The sequence below is a fragment of the Camelus ferus genome, chromosome 20, assembly GCF_009834535.1.
Source record: "Camelus ferus isolate YT-003-E chromosome 20, BCGSAC_Cfer_1.0, whole genome shotgun sequence".
In the NCBI taxonomy this organism is placed as follows: Eukaryota; Metazoa; Chordata; class Mammalia; order Artiodactyla; family Camelidae; genus Camelus; species Camelus ferus.
The window spans coordinates 24695958-24710405 of NC_045715.1; the positions used below are offsets into that span (position 1 = coordinate 24695958).

Below are 14448 nucleotides of genomic sequence, written 5' to 3' on the forward strand. Positions count from 1 at the left end.
AGGGACTGCAGAACTCGCATGGCTCTTGGCCTGAGCCCCTGTTACCAAGAGGGAAGAGGCTTTGGCCAAGGACTCCAGGGGGAGATAAATGCTGGGAGTGGACTCAGCTCTGGTCGGGACCCAAGCACCCAGCCCTCCCCGAGACATTGTGTGAGCTGGCCAGGCCTCCAGACACAGTCCCTCCCACCCGCCCCAGCCAGGGTGGTGCTTGTGTGGGAAGGAGTTTAAATCCAGCTGCCAGACCCCTGAGCGGGAGAAGCGGAGAGGACTGGCCACCATGCACAGCTCCTGCAGCCTCCTGGTGCTTCTGCTCCCGCCACTGCTACTGCTGGTGGCCACCACAGGCCCTGCCGGAGCCCTCAGTGAAGAGGAAAAACATATGATGGTGGAGCTGCACAACCTCTACCGAGCCCAGGTATCCCCGCCGGCCGCCAACATGCTGCAGATGGTGAGTGCGGTCAGGGCCCCCATCAACCCCGCTCACCCACTGGGTGGAAGCTGTCTCAGAGACTCATCTCTCAGGCAGTAACAGAGTCCCTGATGTTATATAATTCACAGACATCTCTCTTCCATAAGCAGCTTCATTATATGGAGGAGAAAACTGAGGCTCAGAGGAACTCGCTGGTCACACATCTGGTAGAGCCAGGCCTGAAGCCCTGCTTCCCACTCCAGTGACCCCTTCCCAGCACTTCCTAAAATGCATGAAATGCATGTGCCCTGGGAGGGGGAACACAGGGAGTTCCAAACACCTTGGTGAAAATGATCTTTCTTTTGCCTTCCAAGGAGTTGAGAAACAAAAACAGGGCAGCAGGATGGGTCCCAGCACCTAGAGTAAGAGGGATGTACTAAGGAGATGAGGTGAGAACAGGATTCAGAAAGAGAGAGGGCTCTGTTCACATAGATCAAATTCTCTCTTGGCCACCCACAAGACTCGTGGTGTGGGTTGAGTCTCTTAACCTAGTAAGGACCCTCAGTTTCTCATCTATAAAATGGGGTCATAATTAGAGCTACATATGTATTGACATGAACTGAATGTCACAGACATAATATTGAGTGGGGGAAAATGAAATCTCAAAAAATATATACACATATACACAAATATACAGTAGGAAATATAGTAAAAAAATACTATAGTATACTGGTGGGGGACACATGCAGATTGACATGACTACAGATGACAGAAGCCAGATTTGGGGCAGAGGTTACCTCTATCAGAGAGGGGAAGTTATTTGATGGCAGGGTTAGGGGCAGAATGTTTATGTTCAGGATTAAAAGAGATAAAGTGAGAAATTCACCCCTTTCCTGCCCTCCCTGAGGGTTAGACTCATCCATCCCCTCCAGACACCCTTAGGTGATGGGCAGTGTCCAGGGACCTCCTGGCTGGTGCCCAAGGTCATACCTGGGGGACATAGCAGCAAGTCTGGGGGGTTCCAGGACCAGAGTTCTAGCAGCTCTGTCCAATCTGGTGAAGTGTCGCTGGGTGAACCCTTTACCTTCAAAAGCCCTCTTGTTTCCTGATCACCTGGGGCTGGCAATCCCTGCCTTGAGGGTCAGACAGGATGATGTGTGACAAAGATCTCGGAAGGGCTACACTTTCACACAGCACTGCTGTTCATAGCCCTGTCGGCCTTGGCAAACAGGAACTGCAGGCAACAAACCAAGAGCCCTCAACGCTGGTACCAGCTCTGCCAACAGCTCCCAGTTTGAGGCCTGAAACGCATTGTAGGCCTCAGTTTCCCCATTGTAGATCACTGATGCCCCACAGTCTTGCTGCTGAGGCTGGAGGCTGGCTCTGCAGACAGAGGTGGACCTCAGGAGTGGGGCAACATGCTATGAAGCAGTCCAGACTCTGAGAGGCTATGCTGCTGCCTAGTGGGAAGTGGTGAGGACGGGGTGGAGACAAGGCTGGACTGGGACACCAGGATAAACTGAGACAAGCTTCAGGCTCAACTTCAGCAGTGGTAAATTCAGAGACTCTGCAGCCAGATGGCCTGGGTTCAAATCTTGACTTTGTCATTTATTAGCTGTGTGACCTCTGCCAAGTTACTTAACCTCTCTATGTCTCAGCTACCTCATCTGTTAATTGGGGATGATAACATTATAACGACTCTCTTTAGGGTGATTGTAAGGATGAAATGAGTGACTACATGTAACACACTTAGAGCAGTGCCTGGCACACAGTAAGTGCTCAATAAGTGGTAACAAAAGAGGGAAGGGATCCAGGGTGAGGCATGTGGGGGTTATCATGGACTCCTCTCTACCTCAGCCTCCACATCTACTCATCACCACTTTTACCTTCCACAAGGTTCAATTTTTCTTGAATCTTATCTTCCCTCACCCACCACCATCTCCTTGACACAACCTTGGTTCAGTCATTCATTTCTTTTCCCATGAACTTCTAGAACATCCTCTGCCTGCTTCCCCAGCCTCTGGCCTCTACTAACCAGAATGAATGATCCAACACACTGGCCTGACTCTGCTCAAACCCCTTCCCTGACTCCCACTGGCTCCCTTATCCTCCTGCCTCAGAATAAAGCTCCAGCTCCTGAGAAGCCCCTCTCTGGGTGCCTGACCCTGCCTACCTCTCCAGCCTCCTCTCCTGCAAACTTTCTCTTTCAGTAACCTGAGCAGGTTGTCTTTCCCACCTCCAAGCCTCTGTTCATGTTTTGCCTTCTCAGGATGCCCTTCTACTCTCCACCTGGCCAATGCCTCATCTTTTAACATTTAGTTTAGTGTTTCCTTCTCCACCCTCAGGTTGGGCCAAACGGCCCTCTTTGGTGCCCCTATATTGCCCATCACACATCTGTCAGTCAACACATGGTGGCCCAAATAACGGTTTATGACAATGGGAACTTGGGCTTCTTGGTCCTTGCTGTTGCCCCAGGACTGTTGAATAAATGAGTGTGTGAGGGGGTCAGTGAATGAATGAATGGACTTGCTTTCAGATGGTGACCAAGTGGCCAATGTGGGTGGGTGCCATGACTCCTGAAACTCCCCAAGGGTCTCTGGATGACTAAGAAGTCTTAAGACCCATAGGAGTGAATCTCTAATGGTGGGACTCCAGGCAACCAGGCAGAATGGAAATCACAGCCTGGCCCTGTAGGGGAGACTGCTTTAAGCAGGGCTGTGTTTCAATCATCATAAGCTAACAATGTCTGTTGAGCACCTGCTCTGTGCCAGACACCCTGCAGGCTTTACAGTCTAGTCTGGAGCCCTGCAGGTCGGTCATCCCAGACACCCTAAGTCTGGTCCCCAGCACCTGCCCCTTTCCCACACCCTATCCCCCTCTACTACCAGTTTGAGAGAACCTCAGGGACCAGTGACTTGGGTCAAAAACTCCTAGAGAGGGAAAGGGATTCACCTGAAGTTACAGCAGCGGGGCTATCCCTGCCCAGTGCTCCCATCCCCACCCCAGACAGCTGCTCCTAAGAACCTTGTGTGGGTGGGGAGTAGGTGCAGCCACATAGTCCCCTCCCTTCAAGGTCACCCAAGCTCTCAGTGCTTTATGCACTGTCTGGCTCCGGCAGCTGGCTGGACCCACAGAGGGTGGAGCAAGAGTTGCCGCCAGGCCATCCATTTCCAGGAGAGGCCAAGGACGAAGTTTAATGGGATCCAGGCCTCCCTCCTCAATCCTTTGGTCAAATGACTTGTTAATCCCTCTTCCCACCCACACTTGGCCTGTCCTCCCAGCCAGGGACACAAAACCTCAGAGGCCCTCTAACCTGAAATGCCCCCTCCCACCCTTTACCTGAGGTCCCCACTGGAGAACATTGCCTTGGGGACCTGACAGCTCTTTGGGCCACCAAGGCTCTGAAAATAGGCCTCTCAGTGAAAATCATTCAGAGACATTTAATTTTCTTGGGGAAGGTGGTTGTCAGCTGACAAGAGAGCACTTAGGAGGGAACCCTGGAGCTGGTAAAGCCATGGAGGCTAGGCTATCCCAAGGGGAGAGTGGGAGCCTGAAAGGGGAGAGCTGGCCCCTCAAGTCAGATTTCTGGTGGGTGGGCAGAGAGGAATGGCTGAATAAACAATCCAGTTCTGGTACTTCTCACTGGACGTCTTGTGGGCTTCAGAACAATTCAGGCAACCACGGCAGGAGCATCACAGCCCACCCTTCATGTTGAAGGATATTAATATTAATTAATAATCACACTGTCACAAGCATCATCTCATTTATTCTTTCCAAAGCCCTATGAGAGTTCAGAAAGGTTAGGCAATCTGCCTAAAATCACACAGCTGGTGAATGGTCCAAAGTTTAGCTAACTCTATGGCCTGGGGTGGCTTCCCCACAGAAGCTCACCAGGGGCAGAGATCTGTGCCAGATCATGACCAAGAGTCACCCCACAAAGAGGGGAGGGTTTTCCGCCTCCATAGCCCCCACCCCCGCAGATGCCCTCAACCTTCTTCTATGATCCCCACAGAATTGTGGGCAACCTCACCTCCCTCTCTCACCCTCCTCTTCTGCCTCCACTGAGCAAGAGGCGTCCTCACCTCCCTCCCCGACCTTCCCCGCAGAGGTGGGATGAGGAGCTGGCCGCCTTCGCCAAGGCCTACGCGCAGCAGTGCGTGTGGGGCCACAACAAGGAGCGTGGGCGGCGCGGCGAGAACCTGTTCGCCATCACCGACGGCCTGGACGTGCCGCTGGCCATGGAGGAGTGGCACCACGAACACGAGCACTACAACCTCAGCGCTGCCACCTGCGCCGCGGGCCAGATGTGCGGCCACTATACGCAGGTGCGAGGCTGGACCGGCGGGTGGGGCCACACAACAAGGGAAGGGCCAGTGGTCAGTGGGCGGGGCCACAGGGCAATGGGCGGGGCCGGGCGGGGCCGGGCGGGGCCACCTCTTCCTTCATGGCCCTGGAGTCCCTAAGCCCCACTTCCATCCTTCAGAACAGTGGTCTCTCCACGGCAACTGATGTGTTGTCCAGGCTCCTGAGGAAGTCTGCTTCTCAGACTGCCTAAACCATTTTCAGTCGACTTTTAAAAAACCACAATCTTTTGAAAACCTAGGCGGCCCCTCTCGGCCTCCTGGTCTTGAAGAGACCTAAATTAGGTGACGCAGAGCCAATTTCCTGAACAGTGATTACTGCACTAAGTTATCTTGATCGAGCTCTAAGCAGTCCTGTTCTCTGGCCTAGTTTAAGCAGGGCTGTTTGCCCCACCAGTAAGCACCCACCCCATCCCCACTTTTGTCTTCTCTCTCACTGTCCCTCTTTTGTCATTTCTCATGGTTTCGAAGTTGCTGCTTCTAATCTGCCAGGGACAGATAAAGCAAATAGACAATTTTGTTTGCTTATTTTTTCCTGTAAAAACTATTTTTAAAATAAGAGCAAATTGTCACTGAGTGAAGGTTTCAGGTAACCTTCTGAGAGCATTTCCTCCCTCCTGCAGTCACACTTTGCTATGTCAGGGTTTTACTGTATTTTGGAAGTTTGAATTTGCAGATAAGGGGAATTGGGGTGTGTGTATGTGTATGTAGGGGAATTAACATTAGTGGTGATGAATTCTTTTCTTTTTTCTCCTCATAATGCTTATTTGTTGTTCAAATAGTAACATGACAAATTTTTTAAAAAAGAAAAAGGAAATGAGCCAAACTTCTTCCCACCCATATCAACCAAGTCCATTTTCCGGTGCTTTTTCTGAGTGGTATTTTTAGTGCTAATCTTTAAAGAAGGAAATCCCAAAACCACCCACACAGATCAGGAAGTTGTGAGGTCCCAGCCCTCCCTGACCCCTCTCTCTATACTCTACCACCTCTCACACTCCCCAAAAACACAACTGCCTGCAGGGGTTGCAGGAGGTGCCCAGTAGGACTAGGGCCACCCCACTTCCACCCTTGTATTCTCTAGGGATGAATGCATATGCACTCTAGGTCATTTCTGCCTGGGAGATGCTGAACAGTGGTACCTAGGGGACCCTCAACTGATTCAAGCCAGAAAGACCTTAATCCTGGGGGGAGTAAGGGTGTGCAGAATTACCATTCAGAGTAAGATTTCACAGACACAAAACAAAACAAAACAAAAACTGGCCTCAATTTGAGTGACTCCTGGACAGACTGGGTGTAGAAATAGCAAAAGGAGTGCACAAAGGTTGTTTTGACTTTTTAAATATATGCTTAAGACAGAACTTCTACTTGCTAGGAGGCCCACACTTAGAAATGGCAGAGCAGGTCCCTGTTTACTTGTGATTTGGGAGGAAGTTCTACTTCCAAAATGGCTCCTCTGTCCCCTTCCTTGGACTTTGTTTGTTGCTTATGTTTCAGATTCTACCATTTGACATTCATTCCTTTGGATATATCCTTGTTTAAAATGCAAAGTTCTACAGGAAGAATTCATGAGGGTCTATCAAAAGAGAAGGTTTTCAGAAGGAGAGAGGCCTGGTGAAGTGGTATATGTGTTCAGTAGTGGAGAGTAGACTATTTGGACAAATTTCTCCCAAAACACTCTGTTCAGAGTTTTGTCTTGAAGTTGTGTGTCCTCAGAGACTTGGATCTTATAGGCTAAGGGTTCCTCCTCTCCTCACTCACAGAAGGCTGATGTAGAGAGACACTAGCTAGGAGACATCCTGCCCAGACTAAACTGTTGGGTTTGCCCTCCTTCAGGTGGTCTGGGCCAGGACAGAGAGGATTGGCTGTGGCTCCCATTTCTGTGAGAAGCTCCAGGGCGTTGATGAGACCAATATTCACTTGCTGGTTTGCAACTATGAGCCCCCGTGAGTGCAGAGGGAGCCCTGGGGGTAGGGGCTGAGCAAAGCCAAGGGGAGGGCTGAGTTGGACACAGTCTAAAGAAGAGGAAGAGGGCTAACCTGGGGCCCATACCCTATACCCTTGGGGGTGCTGAGGGCACTCAATGGGAATCTGCTCTCATTGGCCCAGCGTGTTAGTTGAAGGTAAGTAAGACCAAGGGAGCACTTCTGGACCAGGGTGTGTGTATGAGGGATAGGGATGGGGTTGGCAGGGACCCCCCTTTCCCCAGCATCCTCCTCGCCTCCCGCAGGGGGAACGTGAAGGGGCAGAGGCCCTACCAGGAGGGGACTCCGTGCTCCCAATGTTCCTCTGGCTACCGCTGCAAGAACTCTCTGTGTGGTGAGTCAGGGGTAAGATGGTGGGAAGGGAGGTGAAAGAGGGGATGCCAACTGGATGGTCTAGAGCCTTCCACGGCTCCCAGCTCCAGAGAGCGTTGCATGGACAGGGGAGGAACCCTCGGCAGCCCCACCCTATCCGGGTTCCCAAGCCCACAGCCCACTTTGCCTACCGTGTGCAGCCACTTTGGTGCCCTGTCCTTCCAAGTGACCGGATTTCAATCCTCCAAGCGGAGGGTGGGGAGAGTCCAGAGGCTCCCCAGCGCAGGGTGAGGTGGGAGTAGCCACATAAGAAGGACCCCCGGTGTGCAGAACCTATTGGTGAGCGTGGTCAGAGGGACTCGAACCCTCTGGGCCTGCGCGGTGGTGGGCATGTTAGGAACAAGAATCCAGCTGGAGAACTCCCCTGAAAAAGTGGAAGTCAAGTGCAGAGAGAGGAAGACTTGGACAAGGAAGTGGATGAAGGGACAACTGTCAATCACAAGAAGTAATATTTACTATCAATGAGGGACATTCACTGGAGACGGTGTGTGCATGTGTTTCTGTGTCTTCGTAAGGCATTTGGTCACCTCACCTTGTTGGCAGTAGGGTAAAGGATGTGGGGTCCTGCTTGCAGTACTAATGCCAGGCCTTGTCTCTCTTATCAGAACCCATCAGAGGCCCAGAAGAAGCTCAGGATTTGCCTCACCTAGTAGCTGAGGCCCCATCTTCCCTGGCAACAGAAGCCTCAGACTCTAGGAAAAAGGGTATTGCTTCTTCCCTAGCAACGGAAACTCCATCCTTCTTGGTAACAAAGGTCTCAGGCTCCTTGGCAACAAAGGCTCTACCTGCTGTAGAAACCAAGGCTCCGTCTCCCTTAGTAACGGAAGACTCCCCTTCCATGGGAACAGAGGCTCCATCTGCCTTAAAAACTGAGGTCCCTTCCTTTTTGGCAACTCACAGCCTGCTCTTCTTGAATGAAAGGCCAACCACCTTTCCCAAATCAACCCATGATCTCAAACCCCAATCGACAGACAAAGAGGCCAACAGTACAAGAATGCCCTCCAAGAGCCCAGAGAGTTCTCTGCACCCCAGGATATCCTTGACAGGGACACGAGAGCTGCTACCCCACTCCCAGGAGGGGGAGGCTGAGGCCAAGTTACCTCATTCCAGTGAGGTTTTGGCCTCAGTTTTTCCAGCCCAGAACAAGCCAGGTGATCTGAAGGCCACACTGGATCACAAGGGGCACACCTCCTCCAAGTCCCTATCCAACTCCCCCAGTGCCTCTGCCACTGCTAATGCCATGGGCGGGCGTACCCTGGCCCTGCAGTCCTCCTTGCCAGGTAAGGCCTGTAGTGTCCACCCCACCTTCCCTCCGGGCTCCAGAATGTCAGCACTCTGCCTCTAGCGTAGATGGTATGTGCATGGCAGGGCATGCACCCTCCAAGTAGGAGCTTCCTCCCTAGCTGCTGGGCCCCTACATGCATGCCTGGTAGGGTGGGTGGGAGGTCAGGCAGAGCTATCTCCAGGCTGAGGCAAAGCCTCTCCCTTCCTGCAGGTGCAGAGGGCCCTGAAAAACCTGGCATCCAGTCAGGGTTGAATTCAAACCCTGGGTACGTCTGGGGCCTCATCCTGGGACTGCTGCTACTGCCTCACCTAGTGTTGGCTGGAATCTTCTGAAGGGATCACCACTCAAAGGCAAGGCCTCGTGGGGAGACCCTGGCCTCATGTCCACTCTGGGTTGTCTTTTTCCAATGAGACCACAATTTCATGGACAAGTCCTCTCTGTGGCCCAGCAGCCCCTCTTCAACTTCTGGCCAGAGTCCAGGCCAGAGACCCTGTGCCCTCAGGAGGCCTCTATAGGGCCAACCCATGGTGCTGCCCCAGTAGTGCCTCTCCCTCTAGAGAGATCCACACGTCAGCTGGGCACAGATTGTTCTGAGCAGTGTTCCTGTGACCTCATGTGTCCACTTTCCGGTTGTCCTGTGGCCATAGTCCTGCTCTTCCAGGGACAGAAGATCTCAGGGCCTCCCAGGAACCCCTCAGCCCCTCCCAGTCCCCTGGCCTCTTCCTCATACCATTGAAGTCTGGGGTTGTTCCCAGCAGTGCTTCCTGCCCTCCCAGGTTGAAGAGGTCAGCTGACCTCCTGCCGTCTCCCCCATCCTGTCCCCAGTTCCCCAAACAAGACACTTCTTGGCTGAAGTCCCTGTGGAAGGTACAGGCTGCAGGGCATGTGCCTCATTCACAGACATCTTTGGGAGTACAAGGCCTGGCCACTGCGAGCTCAGGTTGCTGCCTGCTGACAGCACACGTGTCCCAGACCCCTCCTGCCCCTCACATCTCAAGTCTGGGAGGTGGAGGCTGGGGTGGGTAAGGATTCTGGGGAGGTCCCTGCCTGCCAGGCCTGGGTTGTCTGCCTAGGCAAGGTAAGGGGATCTCCCTGAGTGTCGCCTCCCCCTACTTGCCTATGTAGCTGGCAGGGGGCCTGCGGCGGGTAGATGAAAGACAAGCCCCATCTGAATGGGGCTCTATGGGTGGGGCAGGCAGGCACCAGGGAAGGGAGACAGCCCCTGACTCCTGAATAAAAGCTTGTGTAAAAGTACAAGTATCCATGCCGGTGAGGGTCGGGGGCAAAGGAGGGCTCTTTGGGAGGCCCTGAGAGGCTCACCTCTTCCCCTACTGACCCAAGGGGACTGTTCCTTCCCCTTCACACCCCTAAACACTCCATTTAGGCATTGGGGCACTTTTCCTTTACTTCCTAACTCCCTGCCACCCAATTCTTCAGGCAGCTAACAGGAAGAGGAAAGGGCCAAGGGGAGGCCAAGGGCACTGGGCTGACACTCCCAGCTCTGAGGGTCAGTGGAGCCTAGCTGTGTTGAGACCCAGGGTCAAGGAGTGGCATACAACCTCTTCATAGGGGTGCTGCTGCCCAGGCCAATCCGGGACACAAAATCAGAAATGTACCTCAGGCATGGTTTTGCCAACCCTTGGTGCTTGGAGGAGTCCTGAGAAAGGGCTCTGGAGTGCCAGACACACCCCCAGGGGAAGCACAGGATTGTCCCAGATGTTGTGGGGCAGGAAAGTGCAAATGTGTGTGCAGGGCTAGCAATGTAGGTGCTGAGGGCAGCATGGGACCCAGCTGGGGCTGGTGGGGCAGGGCAGAGTGCCAGTCCCCAGGCCAAAGCTGACTTGTGAGCAGTTAAACAGGAAGCATCCAGATCAGGCCAGGGCTGCCTGCTATGTATGTATATAACTATATATATGATATAATGTATGTCTATTAAGGTATAACTCATATAACATAAAATTCACCCATTTAAAGTGTACTACTCAATGATTTCTAGTATATTCCCAGGGTTGTGCAGCCATCACCAGTCAATTTTAGAACATTTTTATTACCCTAAACCACTGCTGTCTCTATGGATTTGCCTTCTCTGACATTTTGTGTAAATGGAATCATACAATATATGGCCTTCTGTGTCTGGCTTCTTTCACTAAGCATATCTTCAAGGTTCATCCATGTTGTAGCATGAAATAGTACTTTATTCCTTTTTATTACCAAGTAGTATTATTCCATTGTATAGAATATGTTTGGTTTATCTATTCATCAATTGATGGGCATTTGGGTTGTTCCCACATTTTGGCTATTATAAATAATGTTACTATAAATATAGACATTCATGTAGAAGTTTTTGTGTGGACATGTTTTCATTTCTCTTGGGTAGGAGTGGTATCATATGGTAACTCTGGATCATACAGTAACTCTGTGTTTAACTTTTTCAGGAACTGCCAGACTACTTTCCAAAGCGGCTGCACCATTTTTCATTTGTACCAGCAATATATAAAGGTTTCAATTTCTCCATGTTACCATTGCTTGTTATTATGTCTTTTTTGATTACAGTCATCTTAGTGAGTGTGAAGTAGTATCTTATCGCAGTTTTGATCTTCATTTCCCTGATGGTTAATGACATTGAGCATCTTTCCACGTGTTTATTGGCCATCTGTGTATCTTCTTTGGAGAAATGTCTATTCACGTCTTTTGCCCATCGTAGCTGGGGTATTTGTCTTTTTATTACTGAGTTGTTCCTACAATGTCGTATAAACAAAATAATGTTCTTTATATATTTTCGATACAAGTCCCTTAACCAGATACATGATTTGCCAACATTTTCTCTCATTCTGTGAGTTGTCTTTTCATTTTTTCTTGACGATATCCTTTGAACACAAAAGTTTTAAATTTTGATGATGTCCGGTTTATCTTTTTTTCTTTTGTTGCTTGTGCTTTTGATGTTATATCTAAGAAACATTGCCTAATCCAAGGTCACAAAGATTTATGCCTGTTTTGAGTTTTATAGTTAATTGTGTGAATTAAAATGTAAATGTTTATTTCTGCACTCTCAATCACATTCCATTGATTTATGTATCTATCTTTATGCCAGTACCATACTGTCTTGATTACTGTAGCTTACTATATAGGTTAAGTCTTGAAATTGCCAATTGCATGTCCTCCAACTTAGTTCTTTTTCAAGATTGTTTAGGCTATTCTAGGTACCTTGAATTTCTGTATGAATTTTAGGATGAGCTTGTTAAATTTCTGCAAAGAAGTCAGCTGAGATTTTGATGGAGATCGTGTAATCTGCCATTTAAAAAATATTAAGTTTCCTGATCCAAGTCTTTCCACTTATTTAGGTCTTCTTTCAACACTGTGCAAGTTTTCAAAATATAAATTTTGTAACTCTTTTGTTAAATTTGTTCATAAATACTTTATTTTTATGTTATTGTAAATGAAATTGTTTTATTAATTTCATTTTCACTTTGATTGCAAGTGTATAGAAATACAATTGATTTTGTATATCAATTTTATATCCCGCAACCTTGCTGAATTCATTTGTTAGCTGTAACAGTATTTTTAGTGGATTCCTTAGGATTTTCTATACATAAGATCATCTGCAGTTTTACTTCTGCCTTTCTAACCCAGATAACTTTTATTTCATTTTCTTGCCTTATTGCCCTGGCTAGACCATCCAGTACAATGCTGAGAAATGGCAAGAGCAGACATCCTTGTCTTATTCCTGATCTTAGAGGGAAACATTAGGTTTTTTACCATGTGGTTTAATAGATGCCATTTTTTTCAGGTTGAGAAAGCTCTCTTCTCTTTTTAGGTTTCTGAATGTTTTCATCATGAAGGGATACTGAATTTTGTTAAATACTTTTTCTGTCTGTTGAGATGATCACATGGTTTTGTTCCTTCTATGGATAGAATATATTACATTAACTGATTTTCAGATGCTGACCCAACTTGCCTTCCTGAGGGGGTGGGGGGGGGGGATGTCCCTCCCCTTGTGAGCCTGTTTTCTCAAGTTAGTCCCAAGTCCTATGAGGTGGTCAGGTAAGGTAGCCTCTGGGCAGAACCAGACTGTAGAGGTCCAAACCCATCCTTCTCAGTTCTGGGGTGGGATCTGCTCGCCTTGTGCAAAGCAAGAGCACCTATGTCCAGCCTTCAAGAAACCTGTCGTATGAGAAAACCTAAGATCAGCAGCAGTGACTTCTTTGGAAATTTTTTTGGGAGGTAACAGAAGCCAAGACATGGTGTCCCATATTAGTCAGGCAGGGGCTGTAACAACTGGGCCGGGAAGGGGTGTGTCAGAAGCCCATGAGAATGGAGGGCATGTTCAAAAGAAGGGCAGGGGGCTGGTACTCAGAGGCCTCGGGGACCAGAGTGGGGTGGGTCTGCTTGAGCACTAGGCTGCACGACTCCCAGGCACTGGGGCACTGGCACAGTAACAAGGGCTGTCCTAGCACAGGCCACTGCTGCCACCTCAGACTTTATCACAGGAGTTCCCAAAAGGCCTGTCAGAGATTTTCCAGCTTTGTCCATCAGAATTAGGTTTTCCAGGAGGGGAGGAAAGTGACTGGCTCCCCACAAGGACATTCCCACTCCCACCACCCCTCCTTTTGCCGACAGCTCAGCTCCCTCCTGCCCCAATTAAACCCAATCTCCTTTGTCAGATAAGGACCTTGTCACTCTAGTTTCCAGGACTGAAAGGAAACCTGCTAAGTGCCAGGGGGAGAGGGTGGGGGCAGGGGAGGCAAGGGAGGCTTCAGCTCTCAAAGACTGAAAGGTCCAGGAAACAAAGGGAGCATTTAACATACACAATACATTCACTTCAATACTGAATTGAAAATCGTTAGGGGTAAAACCTGTACTTTGCTCAACTAAAAACCGAGACAGAGTATCAAAGGTGATTTTCTTGCCATTTCTGGGTAGGCATAACCTAGGAAATGTAGTCAAGACCCTGAAATTCAGAACTCCCAGGGTATTACTTGAGAACAGCACTGGCTCTCCTCAAAGTGACTCGCCAGGCCCACCCAGGCTGGCTCTTTACTCAGGTGGCCTTTCCAAACACCTGGGAGGAGGTGGCTGTAAGAGGGAGGGGCTCTTTAGGACCACTTCAGCTCAGACTCTTGAATCTGGGGGATCACAGAAAGTAATCAATACAATAATAGGACTTGAGGGTGGAGCAGTGGGAAGAAATGTTACCACAGGACAGTGGTCAGTGGGTTGTGTGGGAAATCATGCTGGGCTGGAAAAAGGTCATATGCCATGTGGCAGTTAGGCCTCTGAAGGGCCTTCCTCCTCTACAGCATTGGTGCCAGCAAGGCCGGGCCTGCTCCCCTTGCTGTGTGCTCTCCCTCCCTGCCACCTCAGCCACCTGAAGTAAGTACAAGACCTTAGTGACCCCCACCAACATACATTCACAGGACACCTGCACAGGAACACTGCTGCATTCCCAGGGAACAAAGATACGCGAGGTAAACTGCCCTCAAGTCAACTGTGATTAGGCCTCTGGGGAAAACCAGTTCTGCAAAAGCATCACGGAGCCTTCCGTGGGCATGGCCCAGCCCCTACACCTGTGAGGAAGTATGACCGAAGTCCCAAACCCCGGCTCTCTGAAGCCAACTCCCCGAGAACAAGGGCAGAGACCCACCCAGGGAACCCAGCCAGCCTTGAACTGGGGGGTATTAAAACCCCATCAGCTTGGAAGCCCACAGTCCCCAGGGGCCAGCATATTCCATTTGTAAGTTTTGTGTTTACAGACCCCAGTGCTGGGCAGAAGCGAATGAAAGGAGCTTTGCCTTTTCCAGAGAAGGCTAAGCTTGGCGCCTTAGCTGCACCACATCTACCCCTTCTGCTGTAACCACATGACCACTACACCAACTGAGCTAGCAAAACCTGACAATGTCATCTGCAAACAGTTCTGAGATGACAGCTGGGGGTTTGGGTGGAACATTTTCTGAAGCTGGGAAGCTTTAAAGGGCCTGTCTTCCTAGGAACAGGCCCGTGCACTAGCTGGTGCTCTGTGAACTGGCATCTTGGCCTTGTCTA

At 50.0% G+C, this 14448-nt stretch overlaps 1 protein-coding gene across 2 annotated transcripts; it reads left to right on the plus strand.

Annotated features, from left to right (window-relative positions):
• The first annotated feature begins 232 nt into the window (after nt 1-232).
• On the plus strand, nt 233-10921 carry PI16 (peptidase inhibitor 16). Of its 2 annotated transcripts, none has more exons than XM_032462969.1 (7): nt 233-448; nt 4516-4734; nt 6604-6713; nt 6998-7086; nt 7730-7828; nt 8620-8759; nt 10845-10921. In XM_032462969.1, exons 1-6 carry the CDS (start codon nt 278-280, stop codon nt 8739-8741), a joined length of 810 nt encoding a protein of 269 aa, XP_032318860.1. In that variant the 5' UTR covers nt 233-277; the 3' UTR covers nt 8742-8759; nt 10845-10921. The 2 variants fall into 2 exon arrangements, with proteins under 2 accessions (XP_032318860.1, XP_006195354.1); XM_006195292.3 differs by having other exon boundaries at nt 234-448; nt 7730-8404.
• Nucleotides 10922-14448: the final 3527 nt, after the last annotated feature.